At 48.1% G+C, this 19,474-nt stretch overlaps 5 protein-coding genes across 5 annotated transcripts; 3 read left to right on the top strand and 2 right to left on the bottom strand.

Annotated features, from left to right (window-relative positions):
- Nucleotides 1–3,988: 3,988 nt before the first annotated feature.
- Nucleotides 3,989–6,784, bottom strand: DEU56DRAFT_915556 (uncharacterized protein; the record flags this gene model as incomplete). The annotated part of the gene is made up of 8 exons (XM_041357756.1): nt 3,989–4,010; nt 4,064–5,232; nt 5,289–5,401; nt 5,465–5,689; nt 5,745–5,851; nt 5,900–6,028; nt 6,087–6,487; nt 6,548–6,784. The coding sequence occupies 8 exons, from the start codon at nt 6,782–6,784 to the stop codon at nt 3,989–3,991; spliced, it is 2,403 nt and encodes an 800-aa protein (XP_041205438.1).
- A 1,866-nt stretch (nt 6,785–8,650) lies between these two features.
- On the top strand, nt 8,651–9,383 carry DEU56DRAFT_915554 (uncharacterized protein; the record flags this gene model as incomplete). Its single annotated transcript, XM_041357755.1, has 4 exons — nt 8,651–8,730; nt 8,782–8,841; nt 8,894–8,953; nt 9,008–9,383. 4 exons carry the CDS (start codon nt 8,651–8,653, stop codon nt 9,381–9,383), a joined length of 576 nt encoding a protein of 191 aa, XP_041205437.1.
- Nucleotides 9,384–9,609: 226 nt separating this feature from the next.
- DEU56DRAFT_915553 (uncharacterized protein) lies at nt 9,610–10,314 on the bottom strand (the record flags this gene model as incomplete). The annotated part of the gene is made up of 3 exons (XM_041357754.1): nt 9,610–9,736; nt 9,786–10,221; nt 10,269–10,314. 3 exons carry the CDS (start codon nt 10,312–10,314, stop codon nt 9,610–9,612), a joined length of 609 nt encoding a protein of 202 aa, XP_041205436.1.
- A 376-nt stretch (nt 10,315–10,690) lies between these two features.
- On the top strand, nt 10,691–14,361 carry DEU56DRAFT_872715 (uncharacterized protein; the record flags this gene model as incomplete). The annotated part of the gene is made up of 12 exons (XM_041355803.1): nt 10,691–11,080; nt 11,156–11,341; nt 11,391–11,762; nt 11,817–12,010; nt 12,060–12,225; nt 12,277–12,425; nt 12,473–12,867; nt 12,916–13,101; nt 13,155–13,293; nt 13,346–13,809; nt 13,837–14,013; nt 14,063–14,361. 12 exons carry the CDS (start codon nt 10,691–10,693, stop codon nt 14,359–14,361), a joined length of 3,117 nt encoding a protein of 1,038 aa, XP_041205435.1.
- A 497-nt stretch (nt 14,362–14,858) lies between these two features.
- On the top strand, nt 14,859–18,584 carry DEU56DRAFT_742184 (uncharacterized protein; the record flags this gene model as incomplete). The annotated part of the gene is made up of 10 exons (XM_041348917.1): nt 14,859–14,921; nt 14,979–15,212; nt 15,261–15,660; nt 15,710–16,007; nt 16,065–16,422; nt 16,477–16,738; nt 16,788–17,152; nt 17,220–17,697; nt 17,811–18,133; nt 18,189–18,584. The coding sequence occupies 10 exons, from the start codon at nt 14,859–14,861 to the stop codon at nt 18,582–18,584; spliced, it is 3,177 nt and encodes a 1,058-aa protein (XP_041205434.1).
- Nucleotides 18,585–19,474: the final 890 nt, after the last annotated feature.

Below are 19,474 nucleotides of genomic sequence, written 5' to 3'. Positions count from 1 at the left end.
ACGTACACGGGGTGCCGACTTGTTGGCCTGGCAGAGCGCATTCAATTGTGAGAATGAAATAAATGAGGTATGTTGACTCACCTGTGGATCTAACAGAAGTTCGTCGAGACCAGCTTCTCTAACAATGGTAGCAATATCCCATGTGTACGCGTTGTTATCCAAGGAGCCAGTTGCTAGTAGTTTTCCATCGGCAGAAAATGAGACACAGAGAACTGGATTTGCATGTTGGAGTGGAGAACTGATAGGCTGGCCGTTGTCGAGGTTCCGCAATCGCGCTGTCTTGTCGATCGATGTGCTCGCGAGAATGCAGCCATTCGGAGATATTGCAATGCTCAAGACATAGGAAGTGTGTTCATCGAGAACTGCGGTCTGCTTCCATGATTTTGCATTCCATGTCCGAATCGAGTTATCCCATGACCCAGAGATGAGCGTTTTCCCATCCTTGGTCCAAGCCAGGCAATGCACCAAATTTGTGTGTCCTTTGAGAGTCGCGACAAGTTCGCCTGTCTTGGCATCCCAGATTTCAATCGAGCACTCCACGTGGTCACGGTTATCTTCAGTCCAGGGCCTATCACGTCCAGCGGTCGCAATCATGGTGGTGTCCGGCGAATAGATGGCTACGTGCACATGTGCATGCCCTGTCTTGATTGGCCCGGGTGCCAGGATTGTCTCTCCACTCTCCACATCCCACTGCCTCGCAGTCCCATCCAAAGATCCGCTCAATACTCGCTGACCATCTCGACTCCAACAGATGGAAAACACTGCCTTTGTGTGTCCCGTCCATTTTGCGATGGCCTTGCCTGTGTCGATGTCCCACAACCTCACTCCACCGTCCCTACTCCCGCTAATCACTTTCTTCCCATCTGGGGACAACGTTATACTGATCACTCCACTGTCTCCGTCCCGCCAGTCCTCCCCTATCTGTTTTCCGCTCTCCAAGTTCCATACCCGCATCGAGCCATCTTCTGAACAAGTAATCATCCGCTGTCCGTCGAGCAGGTGTGTGACGCCCCAGACAAAATCGGTGTGTCCTGCGAATTTCTGGCGAGGCGTTGTTGCTGATATGTCTTTCGTTTTAGTGGTGGGCGGAGACATTCCAGAATTTTAACTACCGAGTGCAGCATTGTCTCAGCTTTCGTCCATCAAATTCCAAATCCATCACTTACCGAGGACGATAGCGACGGGCGGATAGTAGGGGACAATGGGCGTTCAGTTCAAGTCAGAGAGTACGTTTGACATGCCGTATCCTCGTATTCACAGCTTATATACAGCATAAGCTGTGCAGTTGAAGCGCCCAAGAATCATCTGCCACTCCGCAGTTCCTATTGCTGTTGGATGGAGGATAACTTAGCATTGCAGTCATTTTTGACGGAGGAGACGAGAGAAGGATAAAGAAGTGAGTACAACTTGATCAGTCAAACGAAAAGAGTAAAGGAGACAAAACGAAGTCCACTGACTTTAATCATGGCTGCCCGCTGTTCCGAGAAACCCGATGAGCTCAGTGGTAGCATTCCAGTGAGCTGCGTTGCCTATGTGCTAGCGCCCGTTGTCTAATCGGCTCTAGAACATTCCCTCATAGCTCGCTGTGTTTGTTTACTTCTTGGTCAAACATTTATATTGGAGCTAATAACATTCGGACCCCTCTTGAGTCTTCTTCTGCTTAAAGCAGCAGTTCACGAACAAAAGGCTACAGAACATTCCCTGCAACGCACTTCGTTCTTCTCTTCCACTTGTGTCATATGCTGCGATGCGACTCGTAAGGGACGAGAAAATCACAGGCTAATGATGACCATCTGTGTATTCAGGAGACAGACAACCAATGAAGAGCCAGAAACGAGTCCAGAGTCCAGCGTGTCTGAGCATTATGTGAGGGCGTGAGGGAGTTGAAGTCGTAGCTGCGGTGGTATCACCAACAGCAGGTGTAGTTGACGAATTGGAGACAGCAGCTTGGGATTGCGAAGATGGCTGAACCTGTGTCACTGTGCTGGATTGCTGGGTAACATTGGACTTGAGAGGCCGCGAGCTCCCTGCAGTAGAGTGCTTCAAGGGCAATGTTTTTGGCTTCCGTTTTTCCCTCGCGGAAGCGTTCCTCTATGTGACATCAGGTGGAGTTTATTGACAAAGGAGAAGAAAAGACCTACACGTTTACCCTTTGCATACGGGACCTCAGCAACTGCTAGGCTGCGCCCGTGCAGTTAGATGTCTTCACCACTTCGTCCGCGCCCTTTCAAAAGGTTTCGAGTCCAGTCCAGAGGAGAGGGCGGTGATGTATCATGGGAATCGGAGGGGCTGCGGTGGAATAACCGGCTAAGAAAGGTGCTTCCTTGCGGTGCTGAGGAGTAAGAGTGGAGGCGGTGTCGTGCAGAGAACTGAGAAAACGGAGATCAGGAAAACAAACTGAAGTGGTGAAAATGACATACATGAGAACGATCTGGCGGAACATCGAAAAAACCTGGGGGTACCCGATCGGCAGGCTGAATCCACTTTACGGGATGTTGTGTTGGATTAGCCTAGAGGATATATATATATGTTAACATAATGAGATATTTTTATGAAGGTGTCACGTACACGGGGTGGCGAGCTATCAGCCTGGCAGAGCGCGTTCACCACTGAAACATAAATTTTACGACCAACTCTTATACTTACCTTATAAAATGTCTAACTCCTACAATCAGTGTAATTATGACATGTCAGTCTGTAAACTCATGAAGAGCATTACACACTTAAGTCCCGTGGCCAATGACTAGGACGATGAGTGTGATTTAGCTTCCTTATCATTCATATTGAAACTACCGACTTGCGTCTGTGCGGTATCGTTTTGGCTGCAGAACCATAAAGCTAAAATTTGGCAGGCGTCCCTGTCATATTGATGCAACAAAGCATTGAGACTGTAAGGTTATAGTGATGCATTCATCCTACAGTGCTAGCGCTGCTAATGTATGGTGCATTATGATGCATTACAGATGCATCACCTAGGATCACTGTGATGCATCTGTAATGCATCTGTAATGCATCTTCATGCATCGATGCATCGTTAATGCATCATTGTGAATATGCATTCCTGATGGATTATGACATCACCTTAGCCTTACTAATCAAGGCGCTGCAGGTAACCCGCTCCTTGATGCATCCCCGCCATTAATATTGATGCATCCCCGCCATTGATATTGATGCATCCCCGCCATTGATATTGATGCATCCCCAATACCTCATTGTACTATATATACCACCCTATTAGCACCCCACTCTGTGATGCATTCCCGCCACCATTGATGCATCCATGGCCACTATTGATGCCCTACCAAATGCGCCCTTGCCGCTCCTTGATGCATCCCCGCCATTGATATTGATGCATCCCCGATACCTCATTGAACTATATATACCACCCTATCAGCACCCCACTCTGTGATGCATTCCCGCCACCATTGATGCATCCACGGCCACCATTGATGCCCTACCAATGAATGCGCCCTTGTACTATATATATCACATCCCGCCACTTCCAATGGGTACTGCTGCGCACATCCCGCCATTTCCATCCCACCGCTTCCATCCCGCCGCTTCCATCCCGCCGCTTCCAATGGCCCGCTCCTTGATGCACCCCTGGCACCATCGATGCGATATTACCACCAGTATCATTAGCAATCCTGCCGCTACCAATGAATGTATCGCCCATTTATTACTATACGGTAGATAGCCTGTATTAGTGTGATAATTGAACATATGGCATCATAATACAGAAACTCGTTTGTTTTCAAACTTGCGCCGTCTGTGACATATATACTTACTACTACCTGCATTCACTAAGTGCCTACGTGTCATAGTTCGAACGTTCAACAGAGATCACGTGATCTCTCCACTCAAAATTCGCTAAGTCGTTTGGTCTATGTCAAGATGATCTCATTAAGTCACAGCGGTCAATACAAATTATCAAAGGATGCTATCAAGATGCTATTGTACAACGAATCAATACGCAGTGCCTAGCCAATCACGCCTTGGTCCGCTTTTTCCTAAAATACGTCAGTGTGTGAGGCAAAGTACGCAAAAACTAAATCAAACATACTTGGGAGCACTGGAAGCCTCACTTTGCGCAGGCCGCTTCAACAAGCGAGGTGCTTCGGCCTCCAATAAATTCTCCTTCCCAGCGTAGAACGAAACACCGTTAGTCCCAATAGCATCTGCAAGGTCATTGCGTCTAGATTTGATTGGCACGCGCTTTCTGCGCACTTCAGTGTCCAAAGCGACATTCATCAAGCTGTCTGATGATGAAGCGCTGGAGGCACCACCAGTTACATTGACAATAGGGTTGGGTGAAGGACCGGGTGAGGGCTCCCTTGTGGTAGCGGCAGACTCATCAGCCAACGGCTTAGCAGCAGGTGGCTGCCTTTTTTTGGTCGTGCACTGGGCAGAAGGGGCAGAGGGCTGAGCGACCGTTTCAATGGAGGGTATAGCCTGACCAGGCGATGGCTTAGCGACAGACGACTTCTTGGAAGAGGATTTAGCCGGCTGCTTGTTCTTGGTGGCACACACAATGGGAGACGGCTGTGTTGCTGTTTCAGCTGAGGGTTTGGTCGACTTAGTATTAGGACGCTTCTGGCTGTCTCCCTTTTTGGTAGCCTTCTGGGCAACCCTTCTGCCAGTCGTCGTGCGAGCCTTGCCGATGGAAGGGAGAGAAGTATCGTCCGTACTCAGGATCGGGTTGGGAGAAGGTAGAACAGGAGGGAGAGAAGTATCGTCCATACTCAGGATCGGGTTGGGAGAAGGTAGAACAGGTCGCGAGTCCTCATTGGGCTCACTGGCAGGAGGAGGCAGAGCAGGAAGTGAGTCGAGTGAGTCCTGCAGGCTGCTTCGTTCAGCAGAACTGAAATTCCAGCCTGGATTGTTGTTGTTCACGCTCCAGGCCTGGTTGTTCCAATTTGCAGCCTGGAATCCCTGATCGAACGAAAACTCGGGGGTGACCGCGCCTGGCATGAACGAATTAGAAGGAGGGATGCCGAAATCGAAGTGGTTAGTCGTCTGTAGTGGGAATGCGGTTCCTTGAGAGTGAAGCGACGCATCAGACCCAGTGAGGCAGGAATTTCCGGCGAGTAAAGCATGGCTGGTGCCCTGCGCGTCATATGTTGGTCCTTGCGTGCCATACATTTGATCCTGTCCACCATACATGGCATGGGCGCCGTACATGGGCTGAGGCTGCGTGTCATACATTGACATGCCATAGAACGGCGTGCCATACTAAAATATCGAGAGTCAGGTGCGAGCGTTGATGCTGAGACCAAAGAAGCACTTACGGACGGTAAACTGGCAGTCGTCTCCATCGACGCGTGCATCACAGATGATCCCCCAAGACTTGATGCATCAGATGCATCGCCTAAGGATGCACCAGGGATGGGAAGAGTGACTGCTGATGCATCAGACCGATGCATCAGCCGCTCGTCTAAAGGTATATAAAGACTGGGCAACTCACCAGACTCCATGTACTGATTCGCCTCGCCCTCATCCACATTTAGCTGAGATTCTTCCTCGACGTCTGTAGACTGCGCATTGGGCTCGTCTTCTTCGCCTTCCTCGTCTTTGTCCCCATCCTCTTCACACTCCTCCCCATCCTCTTCACGCTCCTCAGACTCTTCCTCAGCAATGCCTCCAATCTCACTGCTTTCGGCCTTGTTGTCGGGCTTCCGCTTGTTGCCAGCTGCACGCACTTTCAGTGAGTGTTGCCACTATTAATGCGAGATAAGAAGACTTACGAAATATTTGTTCTGCGTACTGCTGGAAGGCTGCCAAGAAGTCGCTATCAGCCGTCTGGTATAGCTCGGCAAAGGAATCGCCTTGAGGTGTTTCTGAAGGATGACACCTTCTCTGCGTGAGTGGCAGTACAAGCTGACAAATCCTCGCAACTTACGATAATGTCGTCATGTCCCAGTCATTTCTAGGATCAGGACCAGCAAACATAAACGAGACCATGAAGCGAGTCTTCTGCTTGACAAGCTTCGCGAAGCGTCGACAAATGACAGGTAAGTCATCTATACCTCTGTAAAATTTGAATGGCATTAGTATTGAATACACTGATAGAACTGAATCACACGTACTGCATGATTGCCTCCGCATCTAACTCTTCGTTGTCGTCGTTGTCGGCGTCATCGTCAAGAACGTTCTTCTCACGCTTGGCGCGCTTCTTGTGAGTGAGTTGTTCCTCATACTTTTCACGAATCTCTGCCTTGATCTCTTCAGTCTCATCTTCCAGTAACTCCTTCGAGAATTTTCGACCAAGGGCCACGCGCTTGCCGGACGTTGCCACGTTTCCGGCATCTTGCTCAGCCATCACCAAGGGCTTGATACGCTCGTCATAATACAACTCTGAATAAATTTCAGCCTCTGACTTCGCGCGTCTCTTCGGCTGCAGAGTATCGTCAAAGACTGTTAGTTTCTTCTTTAGGCTGCGGTTCTTCTTAGATTTATTGACACGCCAGCGAAACCAGGTGTGTAGTTGCTGTTGTGGATAGGTACTGATTGTGAGAACGCAGCATAGGTAACACGCCAAAGAGCTTACCGCCTCACGCGCCTCCTCTGCGAGCTCAACGACCTTTTGCTGCTCGCAGGTAAGCTCAACATCCTTGGGGATGTCAGGATAGACCACCGCACGTTCTGGGAACTGCGCGAACCAGGCTATACGACACGGAGCCCAGAAACGTGAGTAATCCTTTTCCTTCGCGTGGACCATATACGTCGCTAACCGATCTTGAAGCCAGACGTACTGTTCATCGGTGGTCCACTTTGCTGCCGGCATCTGTAAGTACCATGTCAGTCCGCAGAGCAGCATGATGAAATGTCGGCATGTCGTACTGTTAATTATTGAATTAGGTCACGTATCACGTAGCGTGCTGAATGTAATGTATGAAAATAAAAGAAAAAAGCCTTATGTACCTCAGAACAACACTCGCGATTTCACGTGTGCTGGTCAAACTTTTTCATTTGTTGCCTTGAGCGCACTCGAGGCTCGAGAATCAAACGCAGAGACTTCGTTTATAGAGTTAGGTATCAAACAAAGTTTAATTTGGCGGCTCTGGTACTTCTAAATATACTATGCTTCTTTGTTGCTATCTGCCTCGCTGTCCTCCAACTACGGTTGAACGTTCAAAGTACGGTTGAACGCTTCCTCGAACGGCTCCTCAAAACGCAAGACCATCTGGCCATCTGCAGACACAGACGTTATGGTAAGTGGTACCATAGAGTTGGTCTTCTTTTGTTCGAACCAAGCTTTAATGCGCTGCAGTCGAGTAGTCAGAGCTACAATGTAACTTAATAATTTATATAAAAATACTTACGAGTTTGCGCTGTTCTTCCGCCTGAAAAAGGGAGTGTTGTTGCTCAGTGGTGAGGACCTCGGACTCTGGAATGATCGGCCAACAAGCAAAAAAAATGTCGAACAACGATGGCCAGAATTCCAAGAGGTCGTCGTATTGGCAGGCTAACGAGTATAGGGCCATCTGGTCCTCTAACCACTTCAGTTGATCGCTTGACCATTCTGGTACCGTCGGCTTGGGTGTCGCTGACTGCGAAATTTATACTTAGCCTGGACCCGCTCGCGTACCTCAGTGTCACGTACCTCAGTGTGAAACGTTTGGCAGCCGTTCATTGAAACTCTCTCCTGCAAATATGTTTCGCAGACTGTAAACATTAGCCGTAGTCATTATATAGAAGAAAAATAGATCGCATACCTCAGCAGATTTTAGTGGGTGTTTGCACGTACTGATCGTCTGAGATGAGACTGATATATGCTATTTTTGGACTCCGCGGCGGAGTGCTGGATTGCCCTCAAAACATCGCGCCCTACGAATAGAATGTCCTCTGAGTCGAAGCATCATGAATATGGGAGAGATTGAGCTTACTGGAAGTATCCGCACCATAATTCTAGACCTCCACCTAGAATTGAGCTGTATACCGGGAGAGATTGAGCTTACTGGAAGTATCCGCGCCATAATTCTAGACCTCCACCTAGATTGAGCTTACCGGAAGTATCCGCGCCATAATTCTAGACCTCCACCTAGGTCTTGCATGCTACTGGCACCGTCTCTTATATCGGCAAAAGTATACATATGTACATAGAGATATATACACTATGTACTAGCTGGTTTTGATAATGGCAAGCAAATATGCACTCCGGATGTTGAGGAAAACTTTGTGAATTTGTTTAATAGGAGTCTTGCTACTAGCAATGATTGATTGGCGTGCAGTAGTAGATCAAGGTGTCGCGACAAAAATATGTTCGCTAGACATTCCCTCAAGGTTAATTTGATAGTCAAATATTCACCAATGATGCCTACGGTATCCATACACACGCTGCACCATGTTCAACTTCACAATTCAATTGTCTGTAGGCTACAGTGACATCTTATGTTATAAATCTCGTGTAAATTCCTCAAAATATGTTCGCTAGACATGTTCTTACTTTAATATAGCAGTCACACATTCACCAAATGATGCCTACAGTACCCATACATACGCTCACTATATTTTATTTTACAATCGGTCGTCTGTAGGTTACGGAGACATGTTATATTATAATTCTCGTGTAAATTACCTACCATACGAACTCCCGGCTCATTGCGATCTTCGATTTGTTAACCTCCCACACTTACTTCATAACCACACTATGACTCGCCCTCGATTGCACTGGACTTCTGAAGAGAAAACGGAGGCAGCAAGACGATCCCGCAAAAAATATTATGACCGGTGAGTTGTATACACAGCAACGCAGATTCTAATACTAACTATAATGTGTAGGAATCGCGCTATCATCAGTTTGAAGGACAAAGCAAGGTATCGACTCCGAGCACAACAACAGTGAGCTTAATCTTCTTTCACAAATGTCTGATTCACTTTCATGTCATTGCAGCGTCAATGTGGACTCTCAGAAAATTCCTAAACGACATGTTAAATTATGCGCGGGCAGGAGGTGAGTCTATCCCAGAGCGTTTTGTTACCTCGAACTAACTACTTATTTTACAAGTGGGACTCTAGCAAATGTAGATGCTGCACTCAACCGCCTCATGAACGGCTCCTCGACTGAGCTTTTCGACAACTTAGTCCACGATTTCAAAGCGAGCACAGACATCGAGTCTTGCATCCAGGCTATCACGACTTTGCTGGTAAAAGTAGAGGAACTCCGACAACAGGTTCAGGAATGCCATTGCGCAACTTTGCAACGCCTTGGTGTGGGGAAGGAGCTGCGTCAGGTCGAGCTTACTGCTGGAAGGGTAGATGATGTCAACAAAGCGCTGGAGGATGTTCTCATGCACGCTATGGATGATATACATTCTCTCTTTTACCATCATGCGCGAGGTGAGCTGCTCTATCAGAAGACCCCTGATTTTGCTGTGTTGTAGAGTCTATATACATCTGTCTCATTGTAGATTACGCATTCCTCCTTCAAGACATGCTAGCGCTTCACTTTCCCACTTGACTTAGACGTATTCCGCGCCTCGCGCATTATCTACATTTATTCACAGAGTAATTGCCACGAGGAGTCAACAGATCCTCATTATATTGTACGGATCCTCACTACAAAAATTGTATTCGAACTATGTGAATCAAGAGTCGCCTATCTTCCCTTCAAGGAAGCCATACTGCTTCTCCTAGGTCTATGGCATCCATGATACGCGAAATCCCATCATCCAAGGACCGCGCACGACTATACGAAGATGTTTTCACCCCAATCACATGGGGGGAAGTGCGCGGCCTGTGATTCAATATCAGATACTGGAATTAGAGTGAGGAAAAAACCGCACCATGTATCAAAAACGCCAACACGGCGACCTCGGTTGACAAGGTAGAATGGTCCATTTGCGTCAGCAGATGGAATATCAAAGGTGAAGCCATTGTATTGCTGCTGACGCCTTTCCTCCCCGTTGAAGGTTGTTGTGGTTGTTGGGAGGATGGATGAAGACGGAACCGGGAGGGACACAGGAGGCTGAAGAGTCTGCACAACAAGGGGGGTGGGAGATTTAGTCTGCGCAGTGGGAACTGGAGTCTGCGAAGTGGAAGCTGGAGTTACAATGGGAGAGGTCGCAAGATGAATCTGGGTAGTGGGGTGAGGAGCAGGGGGCTGAGGAGTCTCCAAAGTGGAAGGTGACTGTAACTCGGTACTGTCGACAACAACTCGAATGAGATTGTGAGCGTCGTCCGGGGAGAGCGTCAACGAGGATAAAAGCTGTATTACAGCATCTGCCAATAATGAGTGAGAATCAATGATCAACGACGAAACAACGTACCAAGGATAATTTGACCTTCACGGTCCAGACGGTTGTGGTTCGCCATGAAAATCAGTAAGGACAAAGAAGAGACGAATGAACTCACGAGTCTCCAACTTAGATGACCTTTTATGCACGAGCCGTTGGATGCATCGTTGACCGTTAGCAAGAAGGAATATGATCAGGTACAGTGCTGTATGACGGTTTAGGATTATTACATAAGCGACTTTCACAACTGTATGCATACATGGTAGAGGAATTTCCTGCCGCATTGTTTACCAAAACTGACAGCCGTTCACGGCGCTTCACGCGCACGAATGGCAAAGGTACTGCCACTGTCATCCAAGAATCTAGGTAAGTGGAAGATCAATGTCAGATCGCTTACTAATGATTTCACAGCTGATGAGTTTGTCGCTGGGTGGTACTTGGTGCGTTTCGCGAGCATGAGTGTCTCTGCTAGTGCTGCTTTGCCCTCTGCGGGGGCAACATCATCCCAGGTGATCCATTGCACTGAAGAACTATCACGAACTCTACATGCCTTGCGGCCGAACAAGAAGCGGAAGAAGAATCCCAAGCTGAATTCCTACTTGCGCACTTCCAAGCCGTCAGGGATTCAGCATCGTCAGCATACTCAGTATCAAGTTCGCGGGGATGGATCTATTAGCTACACGCGGTCATATCTCGAGCCTCCTAAGAACGCCCAGGCAACAACCCAGCCTAAGTCGACAACATCAGCCCTTATCCCTGATCAATTCGATAACACTGTTGAATCATGGGATGTCGATACCGTGCCGTTCGACGATGAAGATGTAAGAATAGGTCGCGCACCAGGAGTAAGTTTTAGATTCGGATCATGTGTTCTCATTGCTCAAAGTGTGTAGGATCATCCGTTACTTGTGTGGTTAAAGGATCGCCCTCTGTTTCTTGAAGAGATATTGCGTCTCGAAGGCAAGGGCAACCTCAGGAACGCGCCGTGTTCTGGGTGCGGTGATCTTTCCCCCAACTATCGTTGTGAAGACTGTTTTGGCGTCAATCTCCAATGTTCATCCTGTATCAAAACTGCACACCAACTCCATCCACTCCATAGATTGCAGGTCAGTTGTCCGTTTTGATAATATGAGATGTTCTGACCGAGCTCTGCAGAAATGGAATGGAATGTTCTTTGAACGTGTCACCCTGAAAGCCCTCGGGCTCCGAATCCAATTGGGCCATGCACCTGGTCAGGTGTGCCCCAAACCCCGTCGCGCCTTCAACGATGATTTCGTTGTCATGGATTCTCATGCTATTCATGAGGTATCACTCGACTTCTGCGGTTGTTCAAATGCAGTCGCACACGTACAACAACTTCTTCGAATCTCTTGGTTTCCTTCCACGACGGCCAACCCTAAAACGGCAGCAACATTCCGTCTCCTGGAGGAATTCCATATATTGTCTTTTGAGTCTAAGGTATCGGCTTATGAATTTTACAATGCTCTTACGCGGAGAACCAACAACACCGGTCTGGCCCCTGTTAAGGTTAGTAAGTGTGTTGATCAGCACGCTCGCAACAAAGCTAATGTGATCACTCAGTCTCGATATGAGTGTTTCATGCGAATGTTACGTGAATGGCGACATTTAACCATGCTTAAGCGGTCCGGCAGAGGGCACGACCCCAAAGGCTTGGATGCTACAGTAGAAGGAGAATGTGCCGTGTTGTGTCCAGCTTGTCCGCACCCCGGTAAAAATTTACCGGACAATTGGGAGAATGCTCCTCAGGCGAAACGGTGAGTCGGAGGCTCTATCATATAGGTGGACACTTAACAGTTTTGTCAGTTGGATGTATGCATTGTTTGTCGCCATCGACGCCAACTTCCGTCTCAAGCAGAAAGTTGTTTCCAACAATTTCACGGACCCCAGTTTAAGTCGCGGCTGGACTTATTTTGTAGAGGAGGCAGGGTACAAGGAATTCCTCGCAGAGAAGATCGACATTGTTCAAGAGGTAAGTCTCTGGTCCACTGTACTGCGCTGGTTACCTGCTAATCGTGTTTAGAAATCTACTTGTTCCAGTCATACTGCAGTCAACATGGCAGACACAAAGACCAACCGGGGCCTGGCTGCTACTGGTCTGGGCACCATCGACTGCGCCCGTCACAATATGAAACGGCCAAACGCAGTTGGAGACCTTCAAAAAGGTGAAAAGTAAGTATTATCGAACTTCGGGATATGCATTGACTGACGGCCAATAGGTATATAAATATGGACTACTTATTCTTTTCGACCCTTCGCCATTCGTCCCTGAAGACTCTCAACATCTCCTACGATATTGCCTGCCAGTGGCATAAGAAGCTATGGCAGCGTATGAGCGCGTTCCCTACTTCAATGCAGTTCGATCACACTTCCAAGGCCATCTCTTTCTTCGTGCCGAAGTTTCACTTACCTGCGCATGTCGAGAAATGCCAGACTACCTTTTCGTTCAACTTCAAACGAGGCGTTGGTCGCACGGATGGCGAAGCGCCGGAACGTGGGTGGGCCAACATCAACCCCGTTGCGTCCAGCACCAAGGAGATGGGACCTGGTGCACGGCGGGATACCTTAGATGATTTTTTCGGCGACTGGAATTGGAAAAAAGTTGTCGGTCTTGGTTCGTATGTCTCTTGTGTTGGGGGGTTGGGCTTATTTGTTTTCTTAGGTAATACTATGCAGCGCAAGCTTAAAGAAGCTGTGCCTCAATGCGCGGATCATCAAGCAGCCCTTAACGACCTTGAAGAAGGCCTTAAAGAGGAGTACGGGGAGGTTTTAGAGCAATGGAGATCGCAGGTGGAGGCCTGGGAGAATGATCAAAGTCAACTTAATCCCTTCGAGCGAAACTCAGATGGTATGTGACCCATTCACCATTACGAAGTACTGACGCATTGGTTTTCATTTCAGTAATAACACTAGCGTCCGTTCGGCTAGCGCTGGCCAAAGAAGAGGAACAAAGCATGCAGAGCGGTGCCCGTATCTCACTTCACGAGGATTGCTCCCCTAGTATATTGATCAGTTCGGCGCTGGAACTTGAGGAGCAACAGTACGTCTTTTCGTACATTTTCGCTTGCGTGGTGACTCATACTTTCTCCCAGACGGCGCTTGAGAGCTGACAAGGATGGTCGTGGTTTACACGTCACGGACAATCAAGAAGGTAAATTAGTCGAGCGTAGTAATGCATTACAGCGTCGCCTCGATTCCTGGGTCAAGATTCAAGAGCTCTATATGCCCAACGTCGCGGCCATGCGGATCTCGGACAATGCAACCGCCGCAAACCCTTCCTCCATCTCTTCCACCGCTGAAAGCTTCAAGTTATGGTTACCTTCGCAGATCGGGAGGTCTCTACCTTGCGATCAATCCCTGCAGAGGACAGAATGGCGACTTCGATACGCTCAAGGCCACGACGCGCTTCGCTCTTTGCGCTCCTGCCTGCGCGCTCAAACAGCCATTCTCAAGCACAAAGACCGACACCTTCGAGGCCAAGGGGCGAATACCAGAGCTCGCAACACTCTCAAGGCGATTGACATCAGGATCGAATCCGCTACTAGGAGATATGAATGTGCGCATAAGGCACTGGTGGTTCTAGGTAATTTGTTGAACGAGTCCGGCTGGCAATCTTCGCTACGTCCCTTAAGCCGCCAAGACATACGCTCGATGTCCGACATTCTTTGGGGAGAATCCGAAGGCAGACGAAAGCTCCCGTGGATCTGGAATATGCGGGGCGCTGGTGGAAGCGAAAAAGATGATAATGGAGCTTTGGAAGGTAAGCATTATCCGAGAATGAGTTCTCTTTCTAATGATGCTACCTACAGACATGAGGATTGAATGGTGCAAAGCGAGAGCTCGTGCAATGCGATGGGAGGAGGAAGTAGCACTCCTTCGGGAGGAAATGCGTCGCATAGGAGCATTCCTGAGGTGGGAAGCGAGGCGTTGGGACGAAAGGCGCAACGAAGTTGTACCGACTGACGCGGAGCATGAGGACGGGTGCGTAGCGTATGCACATCGTCAGGCGCACTTGCGCATGCAACTGGCAGCCTCGTTTGAGGCGAATTGGGCACAGACGCTATCTCATCTGAACGTGCAGGATGGGTCCGAAGAATGTATTATATAGCCAGTAGCTAGTAGTACATCTACCAATATATATCGTGCATCAAACAAGCAGCGGGAATGGCGGGGGATGCATCAAACAAACAGCGGGAGCAAACAGCGGGAACATCGGGGGATGCATCAAAGGGATGCATCAAATAAACAGCGGGAACGGCGGGGGAGCATCAGCGACGAGGAGTCATGCATCAGAAAATATCGGGGGATGCATCAAAACAACAGTGGGAGCGTGCATCAGCTGGGAGGAGTCATGCATCAAAACAACAGCGGGAGCGTGCATCAGCTGGGAGGAGTCATGCATCAGAGAACACCGAGGGATGCATCAGAACAACGGCGGGAGCGTGCATCAGCTTCAGATAATGCATCAGCGTTATAGGGAGACAATTGATGCATTAGGGATGAGTGGGAGGAGTAATGCATCAGGTATACAAGTATTGCTACTATGCGGGGGCACTACAGCTGTAGGATGAATGCATCACAGATGCTCTACAATTAGAGCAAGTAATGCATAAATATGACACGAACCTGTGCGTGAATGAGGAGTGGTTTCCGTGGCCCGATAAAATTGTAAGGTCTTCTAGTATCAACCTGCCAACTGTTGTTGATCCAATGGTTTTGTATTAGACGTGCACGCTTGATATTCTCATGCACCTTCCGCGCTCTGTTTTTTCAGAACGACAGATTGACATTTTGCTCTGGCTACTTCGGGTCAACAATGTAGATGATGTACCTTCGGTGAAGTCTGTCAAACTCATCAAAGACACTATTCAACGGTTATGTGGTATCCGCTCAATCCCTTATGATGGTGCTCTTGGACATAAGTACTATGTTAACTCGCTGCCTGACATTATTCGGCAGGTGTGTTATGTTTTGTAATTAATATTTTACACTTAGTCGTGTTTGAAGGAAATGATGAATCCTCGAGTTCGCCCACTGTTACACTTCTACCCTGAAGATACTGGCATGGAACTGAATGAAGCTCGACAAGCTAAACGTTGGCTTGAGGAACTCGACCCGGAGCTGCTTACGCCTGTCGCCAGACTGCACAACCAAGATTTCTTTGTTTTCGAGCCTGCACTGTTATTGAGCGGCCGAGCTTGCATTCCATTTCGCTGGTTCACACGTGGTGGGAAGATGTACACTAAAGCTTGGTCATTGCGGCCCGTCACCAATGAACTGGACTGTGGTTGGGTTGTAGAAGATTTTCGTTCATTCGAAGTATCAGAAGATGACCTTCTTGTATCATTCAAAAACTGGGATTCAAGCGAAGCAACATCTGGTCTACCTTGCGCACACTCAATCTATGGTAGAATCATTTATCACTTTGACAATTACACTTACAAACATCTGTTTAGGTGTTGAACGTGAACCAAATGGCGAATTGCAGCCATGGACATTAACCAATCCTTCCGAAGGCAACAAATGGCGTGTTCGGGCATCGGGCGCTCGTGTCTATGCGATGCCTCTCTGGTTATACTGTGACGACACATCTGGAAACTGGTCGAAGAAGTGGAACAAACACAACTCTTTTCTTTTTACCGCTGCAGGATTGCCGCGTGCAGAAGTCCACCACGAGTACAACGTCCATTTTCTTTGTACATCAAATCTTGCCCCTCCGCTTGAAATGTTGGATGGTATTGTAGACCAACTCGAGTGAGTGAGATTTGTCACAAGCAGGCGAGTAGAAATAATGATGCTGGTACAATTTAGAGAATCATGGAAGCAAGGCATCTGGGCCTGGGACTGTGTCCACGAGGAGTACATTCTTGTCATTCCGTCTGTCTTAGCTTTGCTTGGGGACAACCCCATGCAAAGTGAGATGGCCTGTCATATTGGGTCGATGGGAAAATACTTTTGCCGTATGTGTAAAGTGAAGGGGCACGATGCAAGTGCAGAGAGCAATCCTGCACGAGCAGCTGCTGCACAGCCTGATGATACCGACCACAGTGTTGGTGAGGTTAGTGGAAGTGAGCCCGAAGCCCATACTGATGCTCCTCTGAAATCTACACGGAAACGAGCAAAGGAGACCATGGAGGAGATGGTAACACGGGTTAAGCGGTTTGTAAAGGTAACAAATCTGCGCAGTCTTGAATATAATTTTGTTTACGAAGCATGGTACCAGATAGGAGAACCACGTCACAAGAATGAAACCATTTCTGAACTCAAGTCAATGTTCAGTCATGCATCGACAGTTGGGAATCAGACCCAGATCAAGCAGTGGAAGACTTCCACGGGCATCAAGGACACCTTTCTGGACTCATTCTTGAATCGCCTAGCTGAATCACACTGCAAAATTCGGGGTGGTAAGGCGAAACAGGAAGCGCTCGATAGAGTCAAAGAGACGCTGCCCGAAAACGTCACAAGTCCCGTTTGGCGAATAAAAGGTATCTCAACTATTTTCACAGCGTGGGATTGACTTCGACAATATCCCAGGTATCGATCCTCACGCTGACACACCCGTGGAAATCCTCCACACGGTCCTTCTTGGATTCGTCAAATACCTTTGGCGTGATGTGGTCTCTGTAAGGATCGGAAAAGACAAGTTGAAGCGCGAGCTTTTAGAAACTCGCCTATCATCTGTCGACGTCTCGGGTCTTGGACTCAGCCATCTTGCCGGTCACACCCTCGTTCAATATGCAGGGTCTCTTGTTGGTCGTGATTTTCGTGCCATTGCGCAGGTTGCACCCTTTGTGCTTCACGACTTGGTACCCACGGAATGCTATGATACTTGGGTTGCATTATCGAACCTGATACCACTCATCTGGCAGCCTGAAATCGAAAACTCCACGGAACACTTGGTATGTAGCACAGTACTTTTCAGTTTGATTTGCTGATATTGATATTATTCGATCATTATCGTCTCAGCGCAATCTCACGACATCAATCAATAACTTCCTTGCGTGCACTGCCAGGTGGACTCCTCGATGGTTCAATAAACCTAAATTCCATATTCTATTGCATGTTGTTGACCACATTCAACGATTCGGGCCAGCCGCTTTATTTGCAACAGAGGCATTTGAGTCCTTCAATGCTGTCATCCGCGCAAAAAGCATCCATTCGAACCACCGTGCTCCTTCTCGAGATATCGCGCGTTCTTTTGCCCATGGGAGTCGGATTCGTCATATTCTCTCGGGCGCACGAATACTGATACACGATAATACTAACAATATCCACTCTGATTCTCCCGATCTTACTCTGCAGGTCTCTAATCCCTTGTCAGACAAGCCGCCGGATGCTATAAATGTTCAAGTTGTCGGAAAGGGTCCATTGTCACTCGTTCAACGGCCGAATATCATCACGGACTACCTCGGACTTGATACACAGGCTGACACCACGAAATACGGTAAAGTTTGATTTTACACGAGTTCCGGCTTTGAGAAATATAATACTAAGTACCTTTAGGTCAATGCCTTCGTAGCAACCTACCACTCCAACCATACTCCACTACCGAGACAGGGAAATTATTCCCAAACGCACTCCGGTCCCTTCCAAATGACATTCTCAGAGGACATAATTTTCGTACCTGCAAGTCCGTGGTACTTTTCAACGGGGACATTTGCAAGATAGGAGACTGGGTCATTGCAGCTAAGGGCACAGCAGAGGAGTCTCCGATTGTGGCGTGCATTCGCGAAATCATCCAGCGCCAAGGCTCGGACGCAGATAAACTTCTGCGTCCAGATGCGATTCTTCTGGAACGCGGAAGTGTTGGTGAACCAGCGGTGTCCTACTCTATGCCCGCAGTCAGGGCACACGGCGGTTTCTTGCTCTATCCTGTTGAGGTTCGTGGTTTATCTGTACATGTTGTCAATCACTAAATTTCTGTTTCCGTGAAAGCAAATTTTATGCGCAGCAAATCTGCAGCATCAGTGCCGAGCGCACAACTGCACAAGCTCGCCTTCTGATATTGAGTTTGTTTATGAAGAACGAGCGAAGACGTCGAAAGCTAAGGCCGTGATACGTCATATCGGGGATCCTGATGACCTCGTTCTCAACACCGCACGGATGCGAGACGCAAAACACATGCAGGGCCTTCGGGTACCTGTTCAGCCACCCGATATGAACCTTGCAATCCTCGAGGGTGCTGCCAGGGAGATTCGGACACGTAACAATACCACAAGTGGAGCTTCCGTGACATCTACGGCGGCAGCACATGGACCACGTGGACGGGGTCGAGGCCTACAAGTTAATAGATCGCTGCAGCAACACCGGTCTGTATTACAAGTCCAGTAACGCAATATTATCCCATTCTACATATCATCTGCTACTACTATATTTAATATTATCCCATTCTACATATCATCTGCTACTAGTATATTTAATATTGATATCCCATTCTACATATCATCTGCTACTAGCTATAGTATCCCACCTCAATAATAATATTATCATCTGCTGTGCCGCCTCGAGACGTTTTGATCTTAGTTGATTACCAATACTTGCTGCTATGCGGTGTTGCCGTTTGGCTGCAGCCCACCAGATTAATACCATCCAACAGTGACTCAAAACTGGAACTCTTATGCCTCAAGGCCATCATTATAACAGCGCCCACCACCATCAAACATGGTCCTTATTACAACCACGAAACCGAAATTATACCTTGAGGTCATCCTTCCTGTGCCGGCTACCACCAAACATGATCCTTATTACAAGTAATAGGAAACTGAAGATATGCCTTGAGGCCGTCATTGATCCTGCACAGAACCCACTAATGTAAGTCAGGTTTTCGTATAAATATGTTAACAAGCATTACATCTCATTAGTAGAGCAGTTTCCAGCGACTCGCAAAGTCCAAGTCATTCATTCTTTTTTTCTCTCGTCCTTTTTTCATTCATCTTTTCACCGTCCCAGTCTGCAAATATGTCCTTCGACTTCTCTATCCCACCTGCTGGTTCCCAGCCACGGGCATTATCATCATTCCAATTATCTGGTTCACCCGACCGTTCCGAGCCAGGAACTCCTTTGAATTCAAGTTTGCTGATGAGCCCTACTGGCTACCAACGCACTTCTGAATCCCCGCCTTCAAGTTCACGTCAACCACAAATTGACCCAAATCTCTTTGTAGACGAATTGTCTGCCCTCTTTGTGGACACACTTGCCAACCAATTTGGCCTTGGCGACGC

This window comes from Suillus clintonianus (genome assembly GCF_016758775.1).
Source record: "Suillus clintonianus strain FC179 chromosome Unknown DEU56scaffold_70, whole genome shotgun sequence".
Classification (NCBI taxonomy): Eukaryota; Fungi; Basidiomycota; class Agaricomycetes; order Boletales; family Suillaceae; genus Suillus; species Suillus clintonianus.
Note: the sequence above shows the minus strand (reverse complement) of the source record. Positions and strands in the feature narration are given on the sequence as shown.